General features: G+C 45.0%; 1 protein-coding gene across 1 annotated transcript in view; it reads right to left on the reverse strand.

Moving 5' to 3' along the window:
• The window catches only part of lrp1bb (low density lipoprotein receptor-related protein 1Bb), a 303986-nt gene that overhangs the window by 52977 nt on the left and 227511 nt on the right, over positions 1–23498 (reverse strand). Inside the window, exons 51-62 of the mRNA XM_056288933.1 lie at positions 19597–19716; positions 18658–18786; positions 17603–17725; positions 17291–17431; positions 16882–17069; positions 14928–15111; positions 14752–14837; positions 11036–11158; positions 2685–2866; positions 2168–2367; positions 546–734; positions 252–400 (exon numbers count right to left, since the gene is read on the reverse strand). Of these exons, the coding sequence (XP_056144908.1) occupies positions 252–400; positions 546–734; positions 2168–2367; positions 2685–2866; positions 11036–11158; positions 14752–14837; positions 14928–15111; positions 16882–17069; positions 17291–17431; positions 17603–17725; positions 18658–18786; positions 19597–19716 (1814 nt within the window). The remainder of the gene's footprint in view (positions 1–251; positions 401–545; positions 735–2167; positions 2368–2684; positions 2867–11035; positions 11159–14751; positions 14838–14927; positions 15112–16881; positions 17070–17290; positions 17432–17602; positions 17726–18657; positions 18787–19596; positions 19717–23498) is intronic.

A 23498-nucleotide genomic window follows, 5' to 3' on the forward strand; every position in this document is an offset into this window, starting at 1 on the left:
TGAAAACCGGATCCAATTTATAATTTTTCACTCAACAGTCTTCCAATTTTCAGAACAAATCCCACTGCCTTTTCACTTTCATGAGAGCTATGCCACAGAAGCTTGCCATGAGAAAACAAATGAACTAAGAGAAGAAAAAACAAAATGGCAACCGAGCTATTTGCCTTTTGGGCTAAAGTAACAAACTAAAGAACGGGAACGCAGTTCAAAGGACAACTCGACAAATGGAAGGTAAGAGGAATCCACCTGACCTGACTGGAAGTGCAGTTGGAGAGGCATGTCTTATTGTCAGCTGCCAGGTAGAAGTTTGTGGGACAGGCACACTTGTGCTCGCCACCGGGAGAGAGGAGACACAGGTGGCTGCATCCTCCATTTGCCACCTGACACTGGTGCTTTGGTACTGTACAGAAAGACATAGAGGAGAACACAGGTGGAAATACAAAACCCCCAACACAGACCGTTTCTTTAATACTGTAAAGGAGCCCGGTACCCAGTGTTCATTGTGGGAGGAAGAACTGGGCACGAGTGCCAGACTGACTTTCTACCTTCAGGCTGACGCAGGGAATGGTAGACCTTGATGGATTTGATTGCTTGCCAGGAATTCAGGAGCTCGATCCCTTGAGCCCCCGTTGTCTTGTGAGCCCGCCGGAGTGATTTGGCCTTCCCGTCCGTCCAGTAGACGAAGTCCTCAAACAGGGTCAGTGACATGACCCCTTGGATGTGATCATAGGACACTGGAAAGGACAAAGGGTCACAGGAAGGCCAGGGAAGCTTGGGTTCAACTGACCTAAATTCACATCAGTTTTATTCTATCCTATAGCCAAGGCTTACTCTGTACTGTGAAATAGTGCCAGTTAGTTATAGAAAGTATAACTTCATATCATATACAGCAACCCTGTTCCACAATTCCACAATCCCTGGCGGGAACAACAAATCTACATTGTTTTTCATCAAGCCATATCGCACCTTCACTGTGTCCAAAGTGTTCATACTACATATATTAATAGTGTGCAAATTTTAGTATTTGCACACTATGTTAGTATACAATTAGTCAATGCAATTATTGCAATTATTATTACTATTAACATTTATTAATTATTAATTAATCAATCAATCAATCAATCAATCAATTAATTGGTCAATGTTAAGTTTTATATGTGACAGAATATGCATATTACATAGATGAAAATATCAAGTATGGAGCTTATGCTCACTAAATGATCAAAACATCCCATGATTTTTTGCGCCTTTTCATTTCCATGGAAACAACCAGCCAACAGTAAAAACAGGAGGAACAGCAACCAGCACCGCCAAATTCAAATGTATTTTCCAGCAATTTCGCGATGAAATGTTTTTAGCATAGGGCATTCCTCGTACGTAAGTAGTTATGAGCCAACACACACACAAATATCAAGTAGCTGATATTTCTGTCAGTCAGAAGACAACAGAGTTATTTTTCTGTTCTGCCAACACAGTACGGTGCATACTGCATTGTACCTACAGTATGCCAAAATAGTGTGCAGTACATACTACATACTACAGCACTAGAATGACCAAGGCCGCCATTTTGACGGCTTTGGATTTTCAAAGTTTAATGGATTTGTGGGGGAAAAAAATAAAAAAGATACAGACCTGCCGCTGCCTGAATGCTCCTAAAATTGCATATATTTGCATTAATGAGTTTTAGATCAACTGCACAAAAAAAAAAAAAAAAAAAAAAAACAGTATTAAAGTTGTTAAAATGTTAATTTTGGTGTCAGTCATTTCATAACAGACGTACTATCATATGCAATGCATTAATATCTCAACTGGGTATTTATCTTGACAGAATATAGAATTTAAAAACCGGCGGTCATTTTAGGTAGGAGTGAAATTCCGGTCGTTCTAGAGCTAATGTAGTACCGTACTGCACCACAAATGTACTTATAATTTGGACATCACATTTCAACATGTTAAATTGACTGTTTGACCCATTAGACAGTGATTAGACTGTAACGCATATCAACAGTTATATAATACAGAATTCCAGTGTAATATTCTGTGAGGTGTGAAGGCTCTCTTACAGAGGGATGATTTAATAAAAGTTCCTCATGAACTTCCACTTGGCCCAACAACAACTCAGCACCTGTGTTTAAACCAATGCTAGGCAATAAGTGCTCCATCTCACCTCGGTGTCTCTGGGAGCCATCCATGCTGGCAAACAGGATGTGGTTGTCGTCCGCCCAGTACAGCCTCTTGTTGGTGTAATCAATAGTTAGAGCAGTGGGGCTATAGATCTCTGTGTCAATGATAACCGACTGCCCTCGGCCGTCCATGCCAATACGGCCAATGTGAGGGGAGTCACAGCAGTCCACCCAGAACACAAACCTAGACACAAGTATTGAGCGGGTCAAAAATCTGCAAAATGGCAGGTAAACATGAGAGGCATGAAAATCAATGGCCAAGCAACCATATCACCGCCATACCAAATTGAAAACCAGAGCTGGATCGAAAAAGTGTCAGGTTAAAGTGTCTGAAGAACTGGCTGTAATCCAGCTCTGCCCTCCAACTGTGAAATTAAACTTTGATTTTTTTCCCCCTATAAAATTATGGATTACACATACACATTAAGGGAAGTCTACATGTAAAAAAAAAAGGCAGGTAAAACATGATATCAATCATTAGCATTAGATGTCTCTGCCTACCCAGTCTGAGGGTCCAGGGCAAGGTCCGTGGGGCTCCTGAGGCCAGAGCTGATCAGGACGGTGGGATAGAGGCCATTGGCTTTAGAGACCTCCAAGGTTTTCCTCTCCACATCACACCAGTACAGATTCTTCCCTATCCAATCAACTGCTAAGGCGCTGGGCACTGCTGTTCTATGGACTATCTGGTTATATAAGGGCAGGAAAATCAATTTCAGGAGCAAGTATTGACCTTTGCCCTTGATAGTGTTATTGCTTGTAACATTGATAAAACACGAATGTGACAAAATATGCATTCAGAAAGTGGAACGCTTTTTCACCTCTGAGTCTGCAATGTAAGTTGTGCAATTGTAAATTATAAATATAATAAATAATTTATAAATATAATAAATACATACATTTATAAATATACAAATATTTTATAAATTATAGAAAAAAAAACAGTTTTAGCAGTGATAGAATGACTTATAACCAAACTAAATACTGTAATATTTAATAATATTAATATTACAATATTAATATAATGTAACAAATAAGAGAATAAACTACGAATAAACAAGCAAAATTTGTTTCGATGTTTCAATTTAGCTAATTCTACTGCTGTAGTGGTGTGTTGCTCTGGGTATGAGTGCCTTGATGCATGCTCAATAATCCAGGTAAGGAAATCCCAGAAAGTTGAATCTTTTCATTTGGAAATAATGTTTACTGGGAGAAACGTTTCATCACTCATCTAAATGACTTCGTCAGTCTCAACTGACTGCAAGTATCCCCATCCTTAAAAACAGCACAGTTGTGTCACAACCGAAACCAGTGATCAGTTTCATATGCAAATTGTCGTGACCATTAATTAGAGTAAAAATGGCCTCGTGTACTATTCACAGGGGATTGGGGAATAGCTGCAATTACAGCATTATAATATGGTGACAGATCTACTCTCTTCCAAGGAATCGGCGATCCGTAACAACAACATCACAGAACTGGAAGCGGAGCGACTGCGGACGAAGGTGTCAGCTTGCCTCGGCAATGCGAAGCCGCCATCATCAAACATCAGCAGAGACGAGAGGAAAGCTCTCATAACTCTCAGTAAGGACAGTAACATCATCATCCTACCGGTGGACAAAGCTAGATGCAGTGTTTTATTAAACCAGACAGACTATCATGAGAAAGTTATGACATTACTTAGCAACATGAATACTTATGAGCCCCTGAAGGGAGATCCAAGCAGTGGTTACAAGAAAACAGTGATAGATTGTCTGAAGCTGTTAGAACAATGCTATTGACAGAATTGTGTACCATAGATTATACCCAGGGGAAGCTACACCAAGCCTGTATGGTCTATCTATGTGCCATTATGACCTATAGTTAGTATGATTAACTCAGTGACCTATAACATCTCTAAGTTTCTGGCATCTATTCTTATCCCGTTGGTAGGCAGTACTGAACATCACTTTCAGAACACTATGGATATGGAGGCAGATGAAACAATGGTCTCTGATGATGTTACGTCCCTCTTCACATGCATTCCTGTTGATGAAGCAGTGGAAGTTGTCCTCATGAAATTACAGGACGACCCCACCCTTAGCAATAGGACCACCCTGAACACCGAACAAGTGTATCTACTCCTGAAGCTGTGTCTTCAATCCATGTACTTCACATACAGGGGGCAGTAGCAGAGACAGAAACATGGGTGTGCTATGGGTTCCCCGGTTTCACCGTAGTGGCCAACTTGTACATGGAGGAAGTGGAAAAGGGGGCGCTGATATCCTATCCAGGGAGACCACCTAGCCATTGGTTCTGATTTGTGGATGACAAGTTAAAATTAAATCACACGAGGTACCACATTTCACCGACCACATTAACTCTCTGGACAACCACGTCAAGTTCACCACGGAAGATGTGAAAAATGACAGGCTAGCCTTCTTAGACTGTGGAATTCGAATTGGTGATGGGGGACATTTGATTGTTGATGTTTACCATAAACCAACACATACTGATCAGTACTTAAGGGTTGACTCTCATCATCCAATGGAGCACAAACTAGGAGTCATCAGGACTCTGTACCACCGAGCTGACAACGTCCCCACCAACACAGCAGCCGGGGAAGGGGAGAAATCCCACATTGAACAGGCCCTGGTGAAGTGTAGTTATCCTAACTGGGCATTTGTCTAAGATAGGAAGACACCCAAACAGTGCACCAGCCGATCGAAGAGAAGAGAAGGACAACAGCAGCCTAAATATAAACCAGTGGTGATTCCGTATGTGGCGGGAGTGTTGGAAGAGTTGAGACGCATTTTCCAAATACCACTTCTCGGCCGCTTTCAAACCCCAAGACACGCTGCGCCAGAAATTGGTCCACCCTGATGATCGGGTCCCCCGGCACAAACAGAGCAATATCGTGTACGCTGTTAAGTGCTGGGAGGATTGCTGTGACTTTTACATCAGGGAAACTAAACAGATCCTGGCCAAGAGGATGGCACAACACAGGAGAGCTACCACGGTCCTGGGTCCATTCTGCCACGGACTCCACAGTCTACACCATCTACAGGCCAGTGGCCACTCTTTCAAGGATGAGGATATGCACATCCTTGATAGGGAGGAACGCTGGTTTGAATGGGGAGGCAAAGAGGCCATCTATGTGAAGAGGGAATGACCATCCCTGAATTGGGGGGGGGGCTAAGAGTACATCTGTCACCATCTTACAACGCTGCGATTGCAGCTATTCTCCAATCCTCTGTCAATAGTACACATGGCCATTGTAAATATCGTTAATTATTTTTTGTTTTTAATTTTGATACACTTTAATGATCCCCATAGGGAAATTACGCTCTGCATTTAACCCATCCTAGCTGTGTAGCTAGGAGCAGTGGGCAGCCACCGTGCAGCGCCCGGGGACCAACTCCAGTTCGTCTTGCCTTGGTCAGGGGCACAGATAGGAGGTATTAACCCTAACATGCATGTCTTTTTGATGGTGGGGGAAACCGGAGAACCCGGAGTAAACCCACCGCATACACGGGGAGAATATGCACACTCCACTCAGAGGACGACCTGGGATGACCCCAAGGTTGGACAACCCCAGGGTTCGAACCCAGGACCTTCTTGCTGTGAGGCGACAGTGCTAACAACTGCGCCACCGTGCCATTCTCACACAATGGTCACAGCAATTTGCATATGAAACCGATCACTGGTCTTGGTTGTGACTTAACTGTGCCGGTTTCGGTCGTGATGCAGTTGAGCTGTTTATAGGGTTGGGGATACCTGCAGTCAGCTGAGACTGACGAAGTCATTTAGATGAGTGATGAAACGTTTCTCCCGCTAAACTTTTGTGTGCAGACGAACTGATTCAACTTTCTGGGACAGGGTATGAGTATTCGGTATAGGACTAAAATGTCAAATAGAAATGTATTGGTAAATATAGTTCAAGCAAAGGAAGAAGACAGATGATGAAGAAGGTGGAGACTGGAGGAGACAGAGCATTGGGAAAAACATCTAAATTAACGTGAATGATTGATTTGGTTAAAAAAAAAAAAGACAAAGCAAATAAATGTTAGCACTGAAACAACTATCAAGAAATTATTCATCATTATTCCCCAAATAGTCGCGCCTTTGAGTTAGCAAAACCAGTTGTTGGGAATAAACAATAATTGTGCCAGCTGGCAATGAGACCGGTGCCTTTAAAACACTATTTCAAACCACCGACACCCATGCAATCTGTCATTACGGGACATGATAGGCTTTGAGGCCTTCTCTATCATCATTTGCAAGAAAATATATGGCCTTGCCAATAGAATGGGCTGTCCCTTAAGCGGTAATTTGGACTTAAACTGTCTTCAAAATGACACGGACCTAGCAGGCTTTTCCACCCCTCACCACCCACACCCACCGACACGCCCGCAAGCGGCTCAAATCCAACACAGAGTCGGACAAATTTTGCCACTAAATCTCCCCACATCCATGCAAAGATTGATTTATGTGGAAATAAAGGGCAGGCAAATGTTAACATTTGAATCCCGCTGATAAATACATAAAGACTTAATGAGTCCACGGCGCGGCACATTTTATCCACGCCACCATCGAGAGTCTTCTCAGCCTGCGCTCAAATATGCTTTTGTGTTTATTAGGATCAAACAAGCTATTTGTTTGGCTGGTTTAGAGGCGTATGTACTGACGTTGCTCCACCGTGTACGACTACAGTCTAGTCACGTGTTAGGTTATGTCTCCGCAAAGACAGACGATATTCTCTCTCTTGGGTACCAAAGCCTTCGCGGAGGACCGATCGCGGCTCTTGATGATTTCTGTCTTTTAATCCGCTCGTTCTATTTTTCAAATATTAAAGAGCTTTCTTCCTCCAACAACAACAAGAAGAGTAAGAGGAAAAATAGCACCGACTATATGTGTTATTCAAATAGCAACAGAGATAAAAAGGAAGTGGGAAAGGCTGTAACAGCGACACAGGCATGAACTCAATCCACGGCTGCGGTGCAAATGGGTGTTTTATCCGCGGCGCTTTAAAGTGCGGAGAACGGCGGAAAAAAGGAATGGCAGATTTGACACATCAAATACTGTTTAAACATCGAAAGAAGGTTCCCCGCGTGCTTGAGATGCTCAGCTGACTCGGCACCACTGGGACAAAAGGCTGCTACACCCTTCTGACCCCCTACGTTAAACATAGCTCGGTAAGTTGGAGAAGTAAAGAAAAAAGAACAGATAGAAAATTTTAAAAAAAAATCTATAATATTCTTTTAGTAAGCCACAGATTTAAAGGGCCCATATCATGGTTTTCATCATCATCATTATGATGATGATGATTATTTTTTGGGGGGGGGGTTCTCTCTTTCCTTTAGTGTGTTATGTCGCTGGGAGGTGCACGTAAAACGTCTGCAGAGTTACAAAGCCCGAAGTCCATGCCAGAGTGAGTTATTCTCTCCGACAGAGAACACCGCCTGAAACACCTCGTTTGTAGTCCAGCGTTGTCTTCCACTACTTATCTACATCGCTATGTAACAGATTTGCATAATTTTCGCCTAGCAGCTAGTTAAAGCCGGCCTCAGACAAGGTTAGGTACAGCAGAGGCCGGGAAGAGTTTGGTTGGTGAATATCACAATGTCGAGAAGATGCTTTTTTTTGGCGGGGGGGGGGGTTCCCCCTTTTTCTCCCCAGTTGCAATTGTCCAACTACCCCACCCTCCCGAGCTGTCCCGGTCGCTGCTCCATCCCCTCTGCTGAGCCAGGGAGGGCTGCAGACTGCCACATGCCTCCTCCCATACACATGTGGATTCGCCAGCTGCTCCTTTCCACCTGATAGTGAGGAGTTTCACCAGGGGGACGTAGCACGTGGGACGATCATGCTATTCCCCCCAGTTCCCCCTCCCCCCTGAACAGGCGCCCCGAACAACCAGAGGAGACACTAGTGCAGCGACCAGGACACATACCCACATCTGGCTTCCCACCCGCAGACATGGCAAATTGTATCTGTAGGGACGCCCGACCAAGCTGGAGGCAACACGGGGATTTGAACCATGATCCCCGTGTTGGTAGGCAACAGAATAGACCACTATGCTACCCAGATGCCTGAGAAGATGCTATTTTCTTCATTGCAAAGGCAAGTTCCCTTTATATGGACTTCCAAAGGAAGAATCAGTGGATAAAATTGCTTGTTACCACTATTCCTCAGCAGTACAACCTCAACCTTTTGTTGCATCCCCTTCATTTTACCGAGGACTGCATCCAGTTCAATGCAGGATTTTAGATTTGTTTGCCTTTCCTAAAGAAGAAAGCACCAGACAACACTGGACATGGTTTCTTTTGTTCGGGCCAGAACCAGCCAAATGCCAACGTGTTTGTTTGTACACGCCACTTCACAGAGGACTCTTTCCTCAACAGAGCCAGTATGACGCTGGACTTGTGGCTAGGCTAGTGCTAATGCTAAAAGACGGGGCTCTTCCATCTGTAAAGGGCCGTGTTGGGGAGTCAGAAGTGCAAGCTGTAAGTAACATTATATAATAATAATTATATGTCACTGAAATGTTTGTCTTGTGTTGGTAATCGGACCACACGGCTTGTGAATACAGTTTCAGTGCAGACAATGAGTATACACAATGAAGCTAAAGTTATTTAGGGAGCTAACAGTGCTTTACACAAAACAACACAGCTGTGCACCGAGCAGTCAGATCACATGCCCTTAATTTCAACCATATCCGCTCACAACCATGGCGTCATTTTCACAACCGCCATACCCCCAATTAGAAAAAAAAATTTAAGCAATAAGCAATCAACTATAATTTTTATAATACCAATAGCAGTTATACTCAAGTGAAACTATTCCAAGCCGAAAGCCTGTCAAACTACGGTCTTCTTGGTAAATGTATATACACGTTCACGCAAAACGGTCTACTTGAGCAGTATTATAGGCATTTAATGTACTCCAGCGTACAAATAACCAATGATGCAGGGAGATGCTATACAGTTGTTTGGCGACAGCAGAATAACATTTTCCTAGCTACATCTTCTTCTTCTTTCAGGCTGTTCCCTGTTTCTCAGGGGTCACCACAGCGGATTTTATAGTTGCCATCGGTACCCTGTGAGGGCACAGCACCGATGGCGGCCGTTGTTAACCCGGGCCTTGACCGATCTGGTATGGTCTTGTCAATCCACATAATGATTTGGCAAAATTTTACGCCAGATGCCCTTCCTGACACAACCACTAACCCTATGGATGGGGGCACGCTGGATACCATCCCAGTATTCATGGACTTGTACCCAATGCCTGTCGCTATTTTTACTAGCTGCATAACCTTTGTTATTTCCTGACAGCAGACATTTTCCACTTCAGTCGGCATTTTAGCACATTTCCCACACATACACCGATTAATAGAGGCATATATAGAAAATAATTTGACATACGGCTTGTGCTTGAAAGACTAAATCAACTGTTAGGTCACACAATAAGCAGATAATGAGTGTAATATTTACTGGAGACGTCCTGCTGTAATCTTTGTTGCTGCACATGTTCATGCTGTCCACTCATATTCCATATCATACTTGGGCTCGAACATGTACGGATGGATTTTAGAAGCTGCCATTTCCAGTCAAGAATGAGAAATTAGGGTGCTTAGTAGGTTTGCAGTTCTCTTACGGAACCTCCTGCACCGGTGTTGTATCGAACTCTGTTTCCCCATTAAGACCTGTTCCCCCTAGCCAGACAGGTTAGCTATCCGTTACAATTAGGTTAACGTAAGCATGAAGTTAAGCTTAGGGTTAGATTGACGTTAGGTTAAAGTTAAGGTTAATCAAGTGCCCCAGTGTTGCATCGAACTCCAGCAAGGGGGAAACAGGTGAGGCGGTGCTCACAAGCACTGGGTGCTGCCCCCTCGGCAGGCTTTCCAGAAGTTGGCCAATCAGAAGAAAGTGGGCTTTTAGGAAGGGGGTCCTTAAAGAGGAACTAGCTCAAACAGCCTCTTTCAGATGGAGGATGAACTGAGGGGCTGCAAAAGGGCCAGTATGAGATAATCATGCAAAGCTACTCTAGTGGAGCCCCAGAATAAAACTATAGCGCTGGAATGAGGATGATATGGTCACTTTAAATACTGCCCTTTCAGTGTCAGATCAAAATCCTTCAACTTTGAGAGTAACAAAAGTCCAAATGATTCCACTTCTTCCTTGTTTCCCATCATGCTCTTCCTCATAGGGTGGGCCTATACAATTGGAATTGGTCTCAGTGGTTCTCCTAATTAACCCCAATGTGAGATCTATCGAAATCTCTACCACAGACCGTTTCTGCTTTCACCTCGTGTCGACTGGGAGTAATTGAGCTGAATGACCGACCCCCACCCCCACACACACACTAATGAGATTTGGGGCGAGGCACTCAGCAGGTGGCCTGCTTAGTTCCCAGTGTCTGGACTTCAATGCTGTGACCCATATGGCCCTTGGTGATTACACCAGAGACCACTGTTGTGTTATGAAGTCTGTTACTTTCAACTGTGAGCCACTGTTTTTATAACTAACAATAATTCACATTCATTGTGAAGCAAACAGGCTGTTGGCTTCAGGCAACAACAGTCCATTATGATGACTATAATAAAGATGAACGGCATCAGTCCTTGGCTGAATACTGACAATGAAAATGAGGCGAGACAAAAATGACTAATCAAACTACAAAAATCATCATTTCACTTGGAGCATGCTAACTGCTGCAATCACAAAAAGAAGTTGTATGGCAGCACAATCCTACACTGAAGGAGAGACACATTCATCCAAGGTAGCGAGGGAGCTGGAAAAGTAAGAAGCCATTAAGTCCTGGGTGAAGTGGCACAGCATAGCATATGGCAGGGCCACAGAGACCGAACCCGGTGGTACCTTAAGGTCACTCCCATTCAGGCGCATTCTGTTGATTTTCCGACCACTTGGCCTGGTTGAGTCCACCCAGTAGATGAATTCCTTCCTGTAGTCAAAGTCTATGTGGATGATGTTGTTAAGACCCTGCAGATGAGACAAATCACAATGTATATAATAACAGATTAATTCTCATTTGAATGTTGAATGTAAATGAGGCTTGAAGAGCCATCGGCATGACATGAGATTTAAAGTAAAGCTGGAACAAAGTAGAAGATAAACTGAACAAGCAGCAAAAGCCGATCAAAATTTTGAGGATTTTTAGTGGTGGGTGAAAGCATGATCAGCTCGCCTGAGCTTACACCTCGAGGTATGTTTGTACGCATGTCTGTAAAACAAGTGACCTAGGTAAAGTTTCCACTTGATTCTCAACACATTTTCATGATAGAAACTTGGCTGAAAAAGGCTAAATCAACAAAATAAATAAAATTTAACCATGTTGCGAGATGTGGTTTGGACCCATCTCGACTGAACACAAATCTAGTTCATCAACCGATTAAAATACATACATACATCAGGAACATGTATTTGTCATTTCATTTCATGCACTTGCGTACATGAAATATAACAACATATAACAGTGAAACACAAAGACAAAAACACAAATCCAAACTACAACACCTATTCAAACTACAAAAAAAAAAAAACTACAAAAATTACACAAACACATATATACAAAGAAAAAAAGAAGAAAAAAAAAGTCACTGTCCAAGGGAACGAACGCCAGCCAGGATGACTGTCGGAACTGCCAGTCTGCATGGGCTAGCAGTTAGCTTAGCCTGCCCCACTTCCACGTCCTGTCAGACCACCCTCAGTATTTCCTCCTTGGGCGCAGCTCCAGGTGGGGCCGTGGTCCACCGGACGCAGTGGACCAGGCTCCCCAGGCCAATCCCAATGCCAGCTCTCCCAGCCAGACACCCCGGACACACCTCCCCGCACTCCACACAACGACACCAAAAACACAAATCAACACCAGGTGAGGCTGCCACCAGACCGCCCTCAGTGTTATCGGAACTGCCGGTCTGCATGGGCTAGCAGTTTGCTTAGCCTAAGCTAACTAATATATATTTACATATTTGGGAGGAGCAGTCCTTGTTTCTTATTGGAAACAAAATGCAGAGAACAGACGCCACTAACAGTTGCTAAACCAAATCATTGGATGAAAAAAAAATATCAAATAAACAGATGAACTGAGGTCAAGAATAAATCATAATCTTTTCATTCACATTGATGGGAATGCAAACTGTCAGATTTAAACAAGGCACATCAAGTCATCACTCATCCGGACTGAAAGCATGCCGAACTTTTACAGCAGCAGTGTAACCTGTGAGATGTATTGATTTTGGGGGTGCTCCCCACAGGTTCCAGTGGCCTTCAGCTGCAGAACATCTTAAGAGCCGGTGAAGAGTGGAGTGAAGCCCTATCAAAGCGGAAGAGTGACGCATTTCCCTCCTTGTGTGGACCCGGCTGTCAGCCAGACAGGGCTGCTCCCTGCATTCCTGCCCTGCTGTCTAGCACAGTAGGTGCCAAACGAAGGTGTCGGAAATTTGACAGCCAAAATGAGATGTCTTCATCAGTTCATCCAACACCCTCATAGAAGGGCACCAAAAGTGTCCTAGGGGAGCATCTCACCATTGCAGTTCCTCCTAAAACTACTTATTGAGTTCAGCTGCAAAGTCTGCCCAATGCAGCATCTGAATTAGACAAAGACCAGATCTAAAACTCCTAAAAAAATTGCTTTGGAAAGAATGCTGGGATGTATTATCCGGATACAGTGACAACAATGTTTGCAGCTGGAAAATAAATCTACGAAAAACTCAGCAGTGATATACAATAAAAACTGAACGGCTCATTTAAGGTTGATATAAAATCATAAAGGTATAATATGAACAGGGTATGTAATGGTGTGGTAAAGTGATATGAGGTCAGTGGAGTATCTGCCAAGACCACTTAGCAGAACCATATGCATATCTCCCATTCTGGCTTCCATTAACACTGGCACGCAGCGATTAAAGTGAATTGCGAGTAGTGAGAGCACTCACCATCAGGACGGATGGAGTCAAGAGAATAACAAGGCTCTGAGAGCGGACCCCGTGGGGTGTCCACGGGTAGACTTTAACTCTCCAAGGATGATTTGTGATAATCAACAGACAGATTCGAGTCATGAACCGGACAGCTGTATCAAGACCCAGCAATGATTGAAATGACTTTTCCATGGGGGCCCCTTAATAGGGTCATCATGCTCGCTGCCAATCAGAATGGCCAGTGCAATTGCAATTACAGTGGGATTCGGTGAAATTATGAGGGACAGGAGACAATCTCCTAAACTCCTGCTGCCTTCTGGATCGGGTGTGTGCCGTTTTAAACAGTAGGAGGTAGAGGTTTCTTTGCTACTTCTAACTCATATTAAAAGGGTTTATCTCAAAACGTACTTATACAATAAATATAATTAAATAATACATGGTAGGAAAACACCATACTTACTAACGTAATTATCAACCATTTCATCAAGAGTACAGTAAATGCATGATGCAACGTGTTATGTATTACATCATGATCCCGTTAATATTAATAACACGCTGCTTTTCATACAAGACACCACACGGTGCATTCAGATTTTGCACTTTTACATAATGACTCACCATAGCTCAAATTAGGCGAAATTAGTATACTTTCGGGGGGCTCCACAGCGCCGCTGTACAAGCACTTGCTTTTCATGACCCAGTCTGACTCATTACATGGAATTAACAGCCAACACTTTATTAGTGGTGGGGTTCAGAGTATCAGCGCACATTTAAACCCGTACTTCCAATCTGCAGTTTATAGACAAGGGACAGATGGCAAAAAATAATTGAATTGAGGGGGAAAAAAAAAAAACTGAGACTGACATGAATCTTCTTAGAAGTGACTTCTGGTGTGGGAAGATGGCGGCGTGAATTCACGTTTGCGGCAGCCTCACCCAGTACCGTCCATGCAGTGTCTTTGTCCACATCTGCGCCTAAGTTTGTGTCTTCGTTTGATGGGTGGGAGAGCTGGCGCTGGATCGGCTGGGAGAGCTTGGTCTGCTGCATCATGTGGGCTGGAGCTGTGCCCAAAGAGGTACCACCGAGGGTGGTCAGACAGGACGCAGAAGCAGGACAGGCAAAGCTAATTGCTAGCCCATGCAGACCGCCAGTTCCGATAACACCAAGGGCGGTCTGGCGGCGGCCTCACCTAGTGTTGGCTGTGTTTTTAGTGTCGTCGTGTGGATTGTGGGGAGGTGTGTCGGGGGTGTTTGGATGAGAGAGCTAGCGTTGGATTGGCTAAGGGAGTCTGGTCTGCTGCGTCTGGTGGGCCTAAGGACCATGGCCCTGCCCGGAGTTGCGCTCGAAGAGGACGCAACGAGGGCGGTCTGACAGGACGTGGAAGCGGGGCAGGCTAAGCTAACTGCTAGCCCATGCAGACCGGCAGTTGTGATGGTCACCCTGGCATTCGCTCTCCTGGACACTGATTTTTCTGTTTGGTTTCGATATATGTGCTAGTTTGGATATATGTGTTCTTGTAGTTCGGATGTGTGTTTTTGTCTTTGTGTTGCACTGCTGTGGGCTGGGGGACAAGATATTTCATTTCATTTCATATGCACAAGTACATGAAATGAAAGCACAAAGTGTTCCTGATTCCTGATGATACAGAGGTCTCACCTGTTTTAAAATGGTATAATTAGAGCCGTCCACGCTAAGCTTCCTGATTTCATGGTGATCTGCCATTATAAGGAAGGGTTCTTCAGCTGGGGAAAGAAAAAAAAAACACATCAGATGACCACAGTGTCTAAACATATTTTTACTGTGCACGTGGAGGAGTAGAAATGTGGACCGACCTGAGACAGCCTTGCATGTGTTGGGGTTGCGCTCCAGGGCTTCATAGCCATCTGCACAAAGGCACTTGTAGGAGCCGTAGGTGTTGATGCAGCGCTGGCTGCATGGGAGGCTGGAGGAGCACTCGTCGCTGTCCACACAAGTCCTCCCATCGTCCTTCAGGCGGAAGCCGGGCCAACACTTACACTGGTTTCACGCGTAAAAACAGAAAAAATAGTGAGTCTGCCAGTGAGCCAAAGTAATTAACAGTAATTAAGAGGCTTGTCAAGGGCGAGTTTATCCGTTATTAAATTTGATTTGATTTGGGATTTGCGACAGAAGGGTACCAGCAAGAGTTAAAGGGAAGGTTTACAAGATGGCAGTGAGACCAGCCATGTTGTATGGTTTGGAGACAGTGGCACAGACGAAAAGATAGGAGGTGGAGCTGGAGGTGGCAGAATTGAAGATGCTAAGATTTTCATTGGGAGTGACGAAGAAGGACAGCATAGGAATGATTATATTAGAGGGACAGCTCAGGTTGGACGGTTTGGAGACAAAGCAACAGAGGCAAGATTGAGATGGTTTGGACATGTGTGTAGGAGAGATGCTGGGTATATTGGGAGAAGGATGCTGAATATGGAGCTGCCAGGGAAGAGAAAAAGATGAAGGCCAAAGAGGAGGTTTATGGATGTGGTGAGGGAGGACATGCAGGTGGCTGGTGTGACAGAGGAAGATGCAGAGGACAGGAAGAGATGGAAATGGATGATCCGCTGTGGCGCCCCCTAACGGGAGCAGCCAAAAGTAGTAGTAGTAGACAAAGGTGCATTTACTTGTTATTAAATCTGAATATACAGTACCTTTTGCACCACAATAATAATATCTTTAATAACAATAATAGTACCTTTTGCACCACAATAATAGCTCAAGATTGTATGATACATTCTAGCTGTGTGGTATCAGAATACTTTATTCTTCCCCTTGGGGATAAATAAGGTATTCTGATTGATTCTGATACCACACAGCTAGAATGTATCATACAATCTTGTGAAGACATCAACGTTATGATGTCTACACAGTACAGCAGAATAAAATCCCATGGCATTTCAGCGATCACAGCCCCCAAAATGTACATCCTTAAATCAGCTTTACTAGGTCAAATGCAAATCCGTTTCTTATCTTAAGTTCTGTCTCTAAAGTTGAGGCTTTTCTTTTTTCTTCTAATCTCTCTGTTCAGGCCCATTTGGATGCGCTGAGGGGGTCTGCAGCGACGTGCTCTCTGGCTAGCGCTGCCTCCACTTGCGAGTCGTGACACGGACGAGAGGATTTGTTTTCCGTCGTTTCTGACATTTTTCCTCACGCAGCGAGAGGGGACAGCGTGACAGGACGGGGTGGGGGGGGGTAACCCACAGCAGATGGGAGGAGGTGCCGCAGTCTGACAACGGCGATGGCTGCTGGGTCCATGTGCCATCGCCTTGACCTGCATTCACTCATTGGCATCCATGGTTTACAGTAAAAGCACACTGCAGCCATTAGACCCATTAGACTTGCAGCCTCTTCACACATAACCTTGAATAATATTATTGAATAACATATTGTGATGTATGACCACACCTGTTTATCGGTTTTAGTCTGAGTGACTGGGAATCGGAAATTATCGTTATATTATTATTATTGCTGTGTCCCACGAATTGCCCAAATGACTTTGTATTCAGTGATGGGCTTTGTATCACGTTTATGACGCGATTGAGATGCCGATTAGCTTAGCTTTTACGTCCGCAGAGAGGGAGCGGACAACAGGGCATTTAAATCCAACTGATTTATGCAGTATCGCTATCCATTAAACTGTGCTTTAGTGCACTCTGGCTCCACACGGATGTGAATGAACCGGACCTATGGACCGATAGCAGAGGGGGGATTCTGGGGAAATACAGATAGTTATCGGAGTGAGTGGACCGTGACTAGTCCAGAGGATACTACCTTGAATCCCACAGGAAGGTCTTGGCAGTCCTGTGTGCACCCACTGACTCGGCGGTTCAGGCACTCGTTCACGTTGCAGTTTCTCTCGTCTGAGCGGTCTCCACAGTCGTCTCTCCCATCACACAGGCTCCCCTCAGAGATGCAGCGCCCGTTGGAGCACATGAAGAAGGAGCCATTGCACAAACTCCCTGGGGGGGGGGGGGCATAATACGTAACCGTCAGAAGCGCAAACTCCGCAATCATTTAGTGTGCAGTAGATGGGGAACGCTCAACAGTAAGTTAGTTCTATTGAGGAACACTTTATTTTGTCCCCACCACCTCCAGCAACCTCTCCTCTCCTCTCAGTGGAGAACCGAGGCCGCCGACTCTGATGAGAAATGTCCAGCTGAGAGCCAAACGGCCGTCTTACCCGCGGCCAGACACTTTAGGTTCAGTGGCAGCTCGTCGGAGTGGTCTGGACAGTCTGCGTAGCCGTCACACTCCCACTGTGAGCTGAGAAGACAGCGGCCGTCCCTACAGCGGAATTCCTCTGATCCGCAGGAGCGATAGACTGCGGAGAGAGAGAAAGAGATAGCCGTTGTCTCATCGGCTGACACGCCAGCTGGGCAACGGCACGGCTTCAACGTGTTCCGAACTAGCTGCCAACAACTTCAGGAGAATAACAGTGAGATGAAAGTGACCACTCTAAGTAGAGCGATTTAAAAAAAAAAATACTACTTGCCACATTCGACGGACTCATCTGAACCATCTCCACAGTCATCATCATGGTCACAGACAAACCGCTGGGGGATGCAGGCTTTGTTGTGGCAGTGAAACGAGCTGTCATCACATGTGTTGTTGGGTGCTAACACAAAGGGAAAAAAAAATTGTTAGGGAGCTAATTTGTGACTCCACAAATCTGGTTTTACTTACCATGAAACATCTGCATGTGGCCAACATTAGTAAAGCTAACCCACTAATTCTCGACAGCTCCTAATGAACGCTATAACCAAACTGTGCACAATAAATGTTCAGTCGATGACGTGCGGTTAAATTGCCAGACTACGGCATACCATTGATGAAAGGTAACAAGATCACACAATGATGCTGATTACGGGTTTCTCTTCTTCTTTTTAATCATTAGCATGAGCATCACTGGGCTGGTTTCGTGAGTTTTGTGATTGCTAGGGCTTTTTTAAAAGCAATCTCAGAAATACGTGGGTTACAGGCCTCCGGGTAGCGTAGCGGTCTACTCCGCTGCCTACCAACACGGGGATCGCCGGTTCTAATCCCCGTGTTACCCCCAGCTTGGTCGGGTGTCCCTACAGATACAATTGGCTGGGTCTGTGGGTGGGAAGCCGGACGTGGGTATGTGTCCTGGTCGCTGCACTAGCGCCTCCTCTGGTCATTTCGGAGCACCTGTTCAGGGGTTAGGGGGAACTGGGGGGAATAGCGTGATCCTCTCATGCGCTACAGCCCCATGGTGAAACTCCTCATTATCAGGTGAAAAGAAGTGGCTGGCGACTCCACATGTATCGGAGGAGGCGTGTGGTAGTCCGCAGTCCTCCCTGGATTGGCAGAGGGGGTGGAGCAGCTCCCGGGATGGCTCGGAAGAGTGGGGTAATGGCCGGATTGAATTGGGGAGAAAAAAGGGGGGAAAACCTACTAATAAATAAATAGATAGATAGATAGATAGATAGATAGATAGATAGATAGATAGATAGATAGATAGATAGATAGATAGATAGATAGATAAATGTATGCTCCTGAAAAAACTTACTAGAAGACATTGCTTACCACAGCCCGCTGCAGAGAGTTCGTCGCTGCCATCGGGGCAGTCCCTCTCCCCGTCACAGAGCCAGCGTTTGGGCACACAGGCGTATGACCCAGGGCAGCTGAAGAGCCCTGGAGCACATGTCACCGAGCCTGCAGAGAAAACAGCAGCATGCGCTCTACTTCTACAAGCCGACAGGGCTGCAGTGCAACGCAAAAATCCATCACAGGCGGCCACTAACTACACATGACGATTAATGTGCATTTCTTTTAAGTTATCCGTGGCAACGTTTGTGCCGTGAGAAAGAAACCACCCCGTGCGAGACGTCACCATTGTGCAAACTTCCATAGAAACAGACGATGATTCTAGCAAGACCAGCCGAACCAATTTCTTTTTGCAGAATACTGAATTCTAAATTTCCCAGTACACCCCTTTAACTAGAATGCCTTTTAGGACACACACCAGTGGATAAAAGCGGGGTGTGCTGTGAAACAAAGGTAAATACCGTGGTTCGACTAGGCATGCCTCACTAAAATATACTTCCTTGTTTTTTGATAGGACGTGTTCGTGGAACGACCTCTGGGCTGTTTCATTAATATTTCTTTGACATTCTATTTCAACCCAATTACACATCTAATGTGCACAGCAACCATTCTCTATTCATCGTGGTCGGATTCTTTTTATTTTTTACTAAGGAATTCATCACAGATACATCTCATTTGCCCAATGAGATTGCTTTGCCTCTTGGGCCCCAATGATGAAACATCCATTTCCTTCAGCTTGCTTCTAAAACCAGCAGAAATGCCCGCCGTATCATTTGTTGTCTCATTAGCGCCTTTTCATTTCTGTCTGTCGGTTTCCGGCGTGGCTAGAGCAACACATGGACACGTCACCGGCGCTACAGCGGAGGTGACTTCTTATGGCAACGAGAGATTCCCCGCAACAATTAAAAGGCGACCAACCGCAGATCTGCACGCTCTCATCCAGGCCGTCCTCGCAGTCGTTCTCCCCGTCGCACAGCCACTGCTTGGCGATGCACTTGTTCTTTGAGCAGGCGAACTGGTTCCAGAGGCATGACGAGTCTGCAGAGGGTGGCAGGAGGGGGAACTTCAGAGCCATAAATCAAAAGCGTTGCAAATGAAACAACAACAAAAAGCCCCATACCCTATAGAAAGGGGCAGAGTATCAAACTGTAAAAGTCAGCTGCCTTCCGTTTGCCTCTTAACCTCCTTTTCCCTCCGCAGTTGTTTGCTTAGCAGAGAAAGGCAGCCCAGCTGCCAAACAAAGGGCTGTGCATATGATTTTCTCTTTTCTGTAATGAAAGGAGCCCCCCCCCCCCCGAAAATGGGGAAAGTGCTGCTGGTTGCTATACTGGAATAACAATAATACGAACCCTTCCTGGCGTAAAACAACAGTGTGGATCAAAGGTCTTATTTATTCCCTAACGGTGTTCTTAAAACTGATACATTGTCTCTTTTTCTGGGGAAGCAGGGAGGTATGGCTTGGGTGAAAGGAAACAGATGAAAGGAAACAGATGTTACATAGGTAGAATATCTTTTTCTGATTATAAGGGCGAGAATGACAGAAGGGTACCAGCGAGAGGTAAAGGGAAGGTTTACAAGATGGTAGTGAGACCAGCTATGTTGTATGGCTTGGAGACAGTGGCACTGATGAAAAGACAGGAGGGTGGAGCTGGAGGTGGCAGAGTTGAAGATGCTAAGATTTTCATTGGGAGTGACGAAGGAGGACAGGATTAGGGACGAGTATATTAGAGGGACAGCTCGGGTTGGATGGCTTGGAGACAAAGCAAGAGGGGCAAGATTAGGGGCGTCCAGGTAGCGTGGCGGTCTATTCCGTTGCCTACCAAAATGGGGATTGCCGGTTCGAATACCCGTGTTACCTCCAGCTTGGTTGGGCGTCCCTACAGACACAATTGGCCGTGTCTGCGGGTGGGAAGCCGGATGTTGGTATGTGTCCTAGTCGCTGCACTAGCGCCTCCTCTGGTCGGTCGGGGTGCCTGTTTGGGGGGGAGGGGGAACTGGGGGGAATAGTGTGATCCTCCTATGCACTACGTCCCCCCCTAATAAAACTCCTCACTGTCAGGTGAAAAGAAGCGGCTGGCGACTCCACGTGTATCGGAGGAGGCATGTGGTACTCTGCAGCCCTACGCAGATCGGCAAAGGGGGTGGAGCAGCGATTGCTCAGAAGAGTTTGGTAATTGGCCAGATACAATATATACAGTGCATCCGGAAAGTATTCACACCCCTTCACTTTCCCCACATTTTGTTATGTTACAGCCTTATTCCAAAATGGATTAAATTCCTTTTTTTCTCATCAATCTACACACAATACCCCATAATGGCAAAGTGAAAAACGTTTTGTAGAAATTTTTGCAAATTTATTAAAAATAAAAAACTGAAATATTGCATGTACATACGTATTCACACCCTTTGCTATGGCACTCAGAATTGAGCTCAGGTTCATCCTGTTTCCACTGATCATCCTTGAGATGTTTACATCTTGATTGGAGTCCATCTGTAGTAAATTCAATTGATCGGACATGATTTGGAAAGGCACACACCTGTCTATATAAGGTCCCACTGTTGACAGTGCATATCAGAGCAGAAACCAAGCCATGAAGTCAAAGGAATTGTCTGTGGACCTCCGAGACAGGATTGTATCGAGGCACAGATCTGGGGAAGGGTACAAAAAAATTTCTACAGTTTTGAAGGTCCTGAAGAGCACAGTGGTCTCCATCATTTGTAAATGGAAGAAGTTTGGATCCACCAGGACTCTTCCTAGAGCTGGCCGCCCAGCCAAACTGAGCAATCGGGGGAGAAGAGCCTTGGTCAGGGAGGTGACCAAGAACCCGATGGTCACTCTGACAGAGCTCCAGCGTTCCTCTGTGGAGATGGGAGAACCTTCCAGAAGGACAACCATCTCTGCAGCACTCCACCAATCAGGCCTTTATGGTAGAGTGGCCAGACGGAAGCCTCTGCTCAGTAAAAGGCACATGACAGTCCGCTTGGAGTTTGCCAGAAAGCACCTAAAGCACTCTCAGACCATGAGAAACAAGATTCTCTAGTCTGATGAAACCAAGATTGAACTGTTTGGCCTGAATGCCAAACGTCCCGTCTGGAGGAAACCAGGCACCTCTCATCACTTTGCTAATACCTTCCCTACAGTGAAGCATGGTGGTGGCAGCATCATGCTGTGGGGATATTTTTCAGAGGCAGGAACTGGGAGACTGGTCAGGATCGAGGGAAAGATGAATGGAGCAAAGTATAGAGAGATCCTCGATGAAAACCTGCTCCAGAGCCCTCAGGACCTCAGACTGGGGCAAAGGTTTACCTTTCAACACGACGACGACCCTAAGCACACAGCCAAGACAATGAAGGAGTGGCTTCGGGACAAGTCTGTGAATGTCCTTGAGTGGCCCAGCCAGAGCCCAGACTTGAACCCCATTGAACATCTCTGGAAAGACCTGAAAATAGTTGTGCAGCGATGCTCCCCATCTAACCTTACAGAGCTCGAAAGGATCTGCAGAGAAGAATGGGAGAAATACCCCAAATATAGGTGTGCCAAGCTTGTAGCTTCGTACCCAAGAAGACTTGAGGCTGTAATCGCTGCTAAGGGTGCCTCAACCAAGTACTGAGTAAAGGGTGTGAATACTTACGTATGTATATGCAATATTTCAGTTTTTTATTTTTAATAAATTTGCAAAAATGTCCTCAAAACCTTTTTCGCTTTGTCATTATGGGGTATTGTATGTAGATTGATGAGGAAAATAAAAGGAATTTAATCCATTTTGGAATAAGGCTGTAACATAACAAAATGTGGGGAAAGTGAAGGGGTGTGAATACTTTACGGATGCACTGTATATGTATATATATATTATTTTATTTTTTTGTGATTATAAGGGAGAGAGAACCGGGAAGCAGAGATGAGGACAAAAGTCAATGTATTCATAACCTGTGATGAGCTTGTGTGACTGAGGCGCCCCAGTCTCCCCTCAGGAGCAGAGACGTGGTCTCCAGCCTGCACATGTCACACAGCAAAGCTCCAGGTCAGACCACCATACAGGAAGTTATAGTTCCCCCTCTGCCTGGCACGCCTTCCCGTCATCCTTTTTAAACCACACCGGTTTTTAACTGCTTTGAAATGACGGAAGACCTGATGAGATAAACATGAAACAACCTGATCTAGAATCAGGTTTATTCTGAATTTCAGTAGGTGATAGTGGATTTGCATTTCAAATACTGAGAGGTGCTTCAAGAATACGGCAAAACACTAGGTAAAATATATCAAAGTAATTCTGTCATGTCTCTGGATTTCAATGGTATTTTGCCCGGTGGAGAAGCACATTACACATTGTGCAATGGCAGATTAGTATTTTGTGTAATCAGATGTGGAATTGGAAACTGAGATGAAATGACATTTTCCTCAAACCATTTTGTCTCCGCAGTCAGATTATCAATGGCCAAGGCTTTTTATATGATAATTGACTCAGAGGAATAGGAATATTGTCTATTTGTCCTGAAAAAGCTATTCAGAGCATCCAGCGGAATGGTGGCATAATTCTTATCAGCTCTGGAATGGGCACATTTGGAGTTCGAGATGTTATCATTTCACACAGCCACAACTGACGCTCCTGGATATAAGGACGGAAAGGATTTTAATGTGTTATGAGCTAATCTAATAGCATTCACAGCCAATTTACAAAATAAATCAGATAACATGTGAATAACATTAAAAGAATGAATCAAACGGGATTCAATGTAGAAAAAAATAAAAGGGCAGCTGGAAGCTAATGGAAAATTCCTCATTGGGAGAGTGTGTGGGGGTTTCTTTAATTCCGAGGTTA

The sequence above is a fragment of the Lampris incognitus genome, chromosome 11 (assembly GCF_029633865.1).
Source record: "Lampris incognitus isolate fLamInc1 chromosome 11, fLamInc1.hap2, whole genome shotgun sequence".
Taxonomy (NCBI): Eukaryota; Metazoa; Chordata; class Actinopteri; order Lampriformes; family Lampridae; genus Lampris; species Lampris incognitus.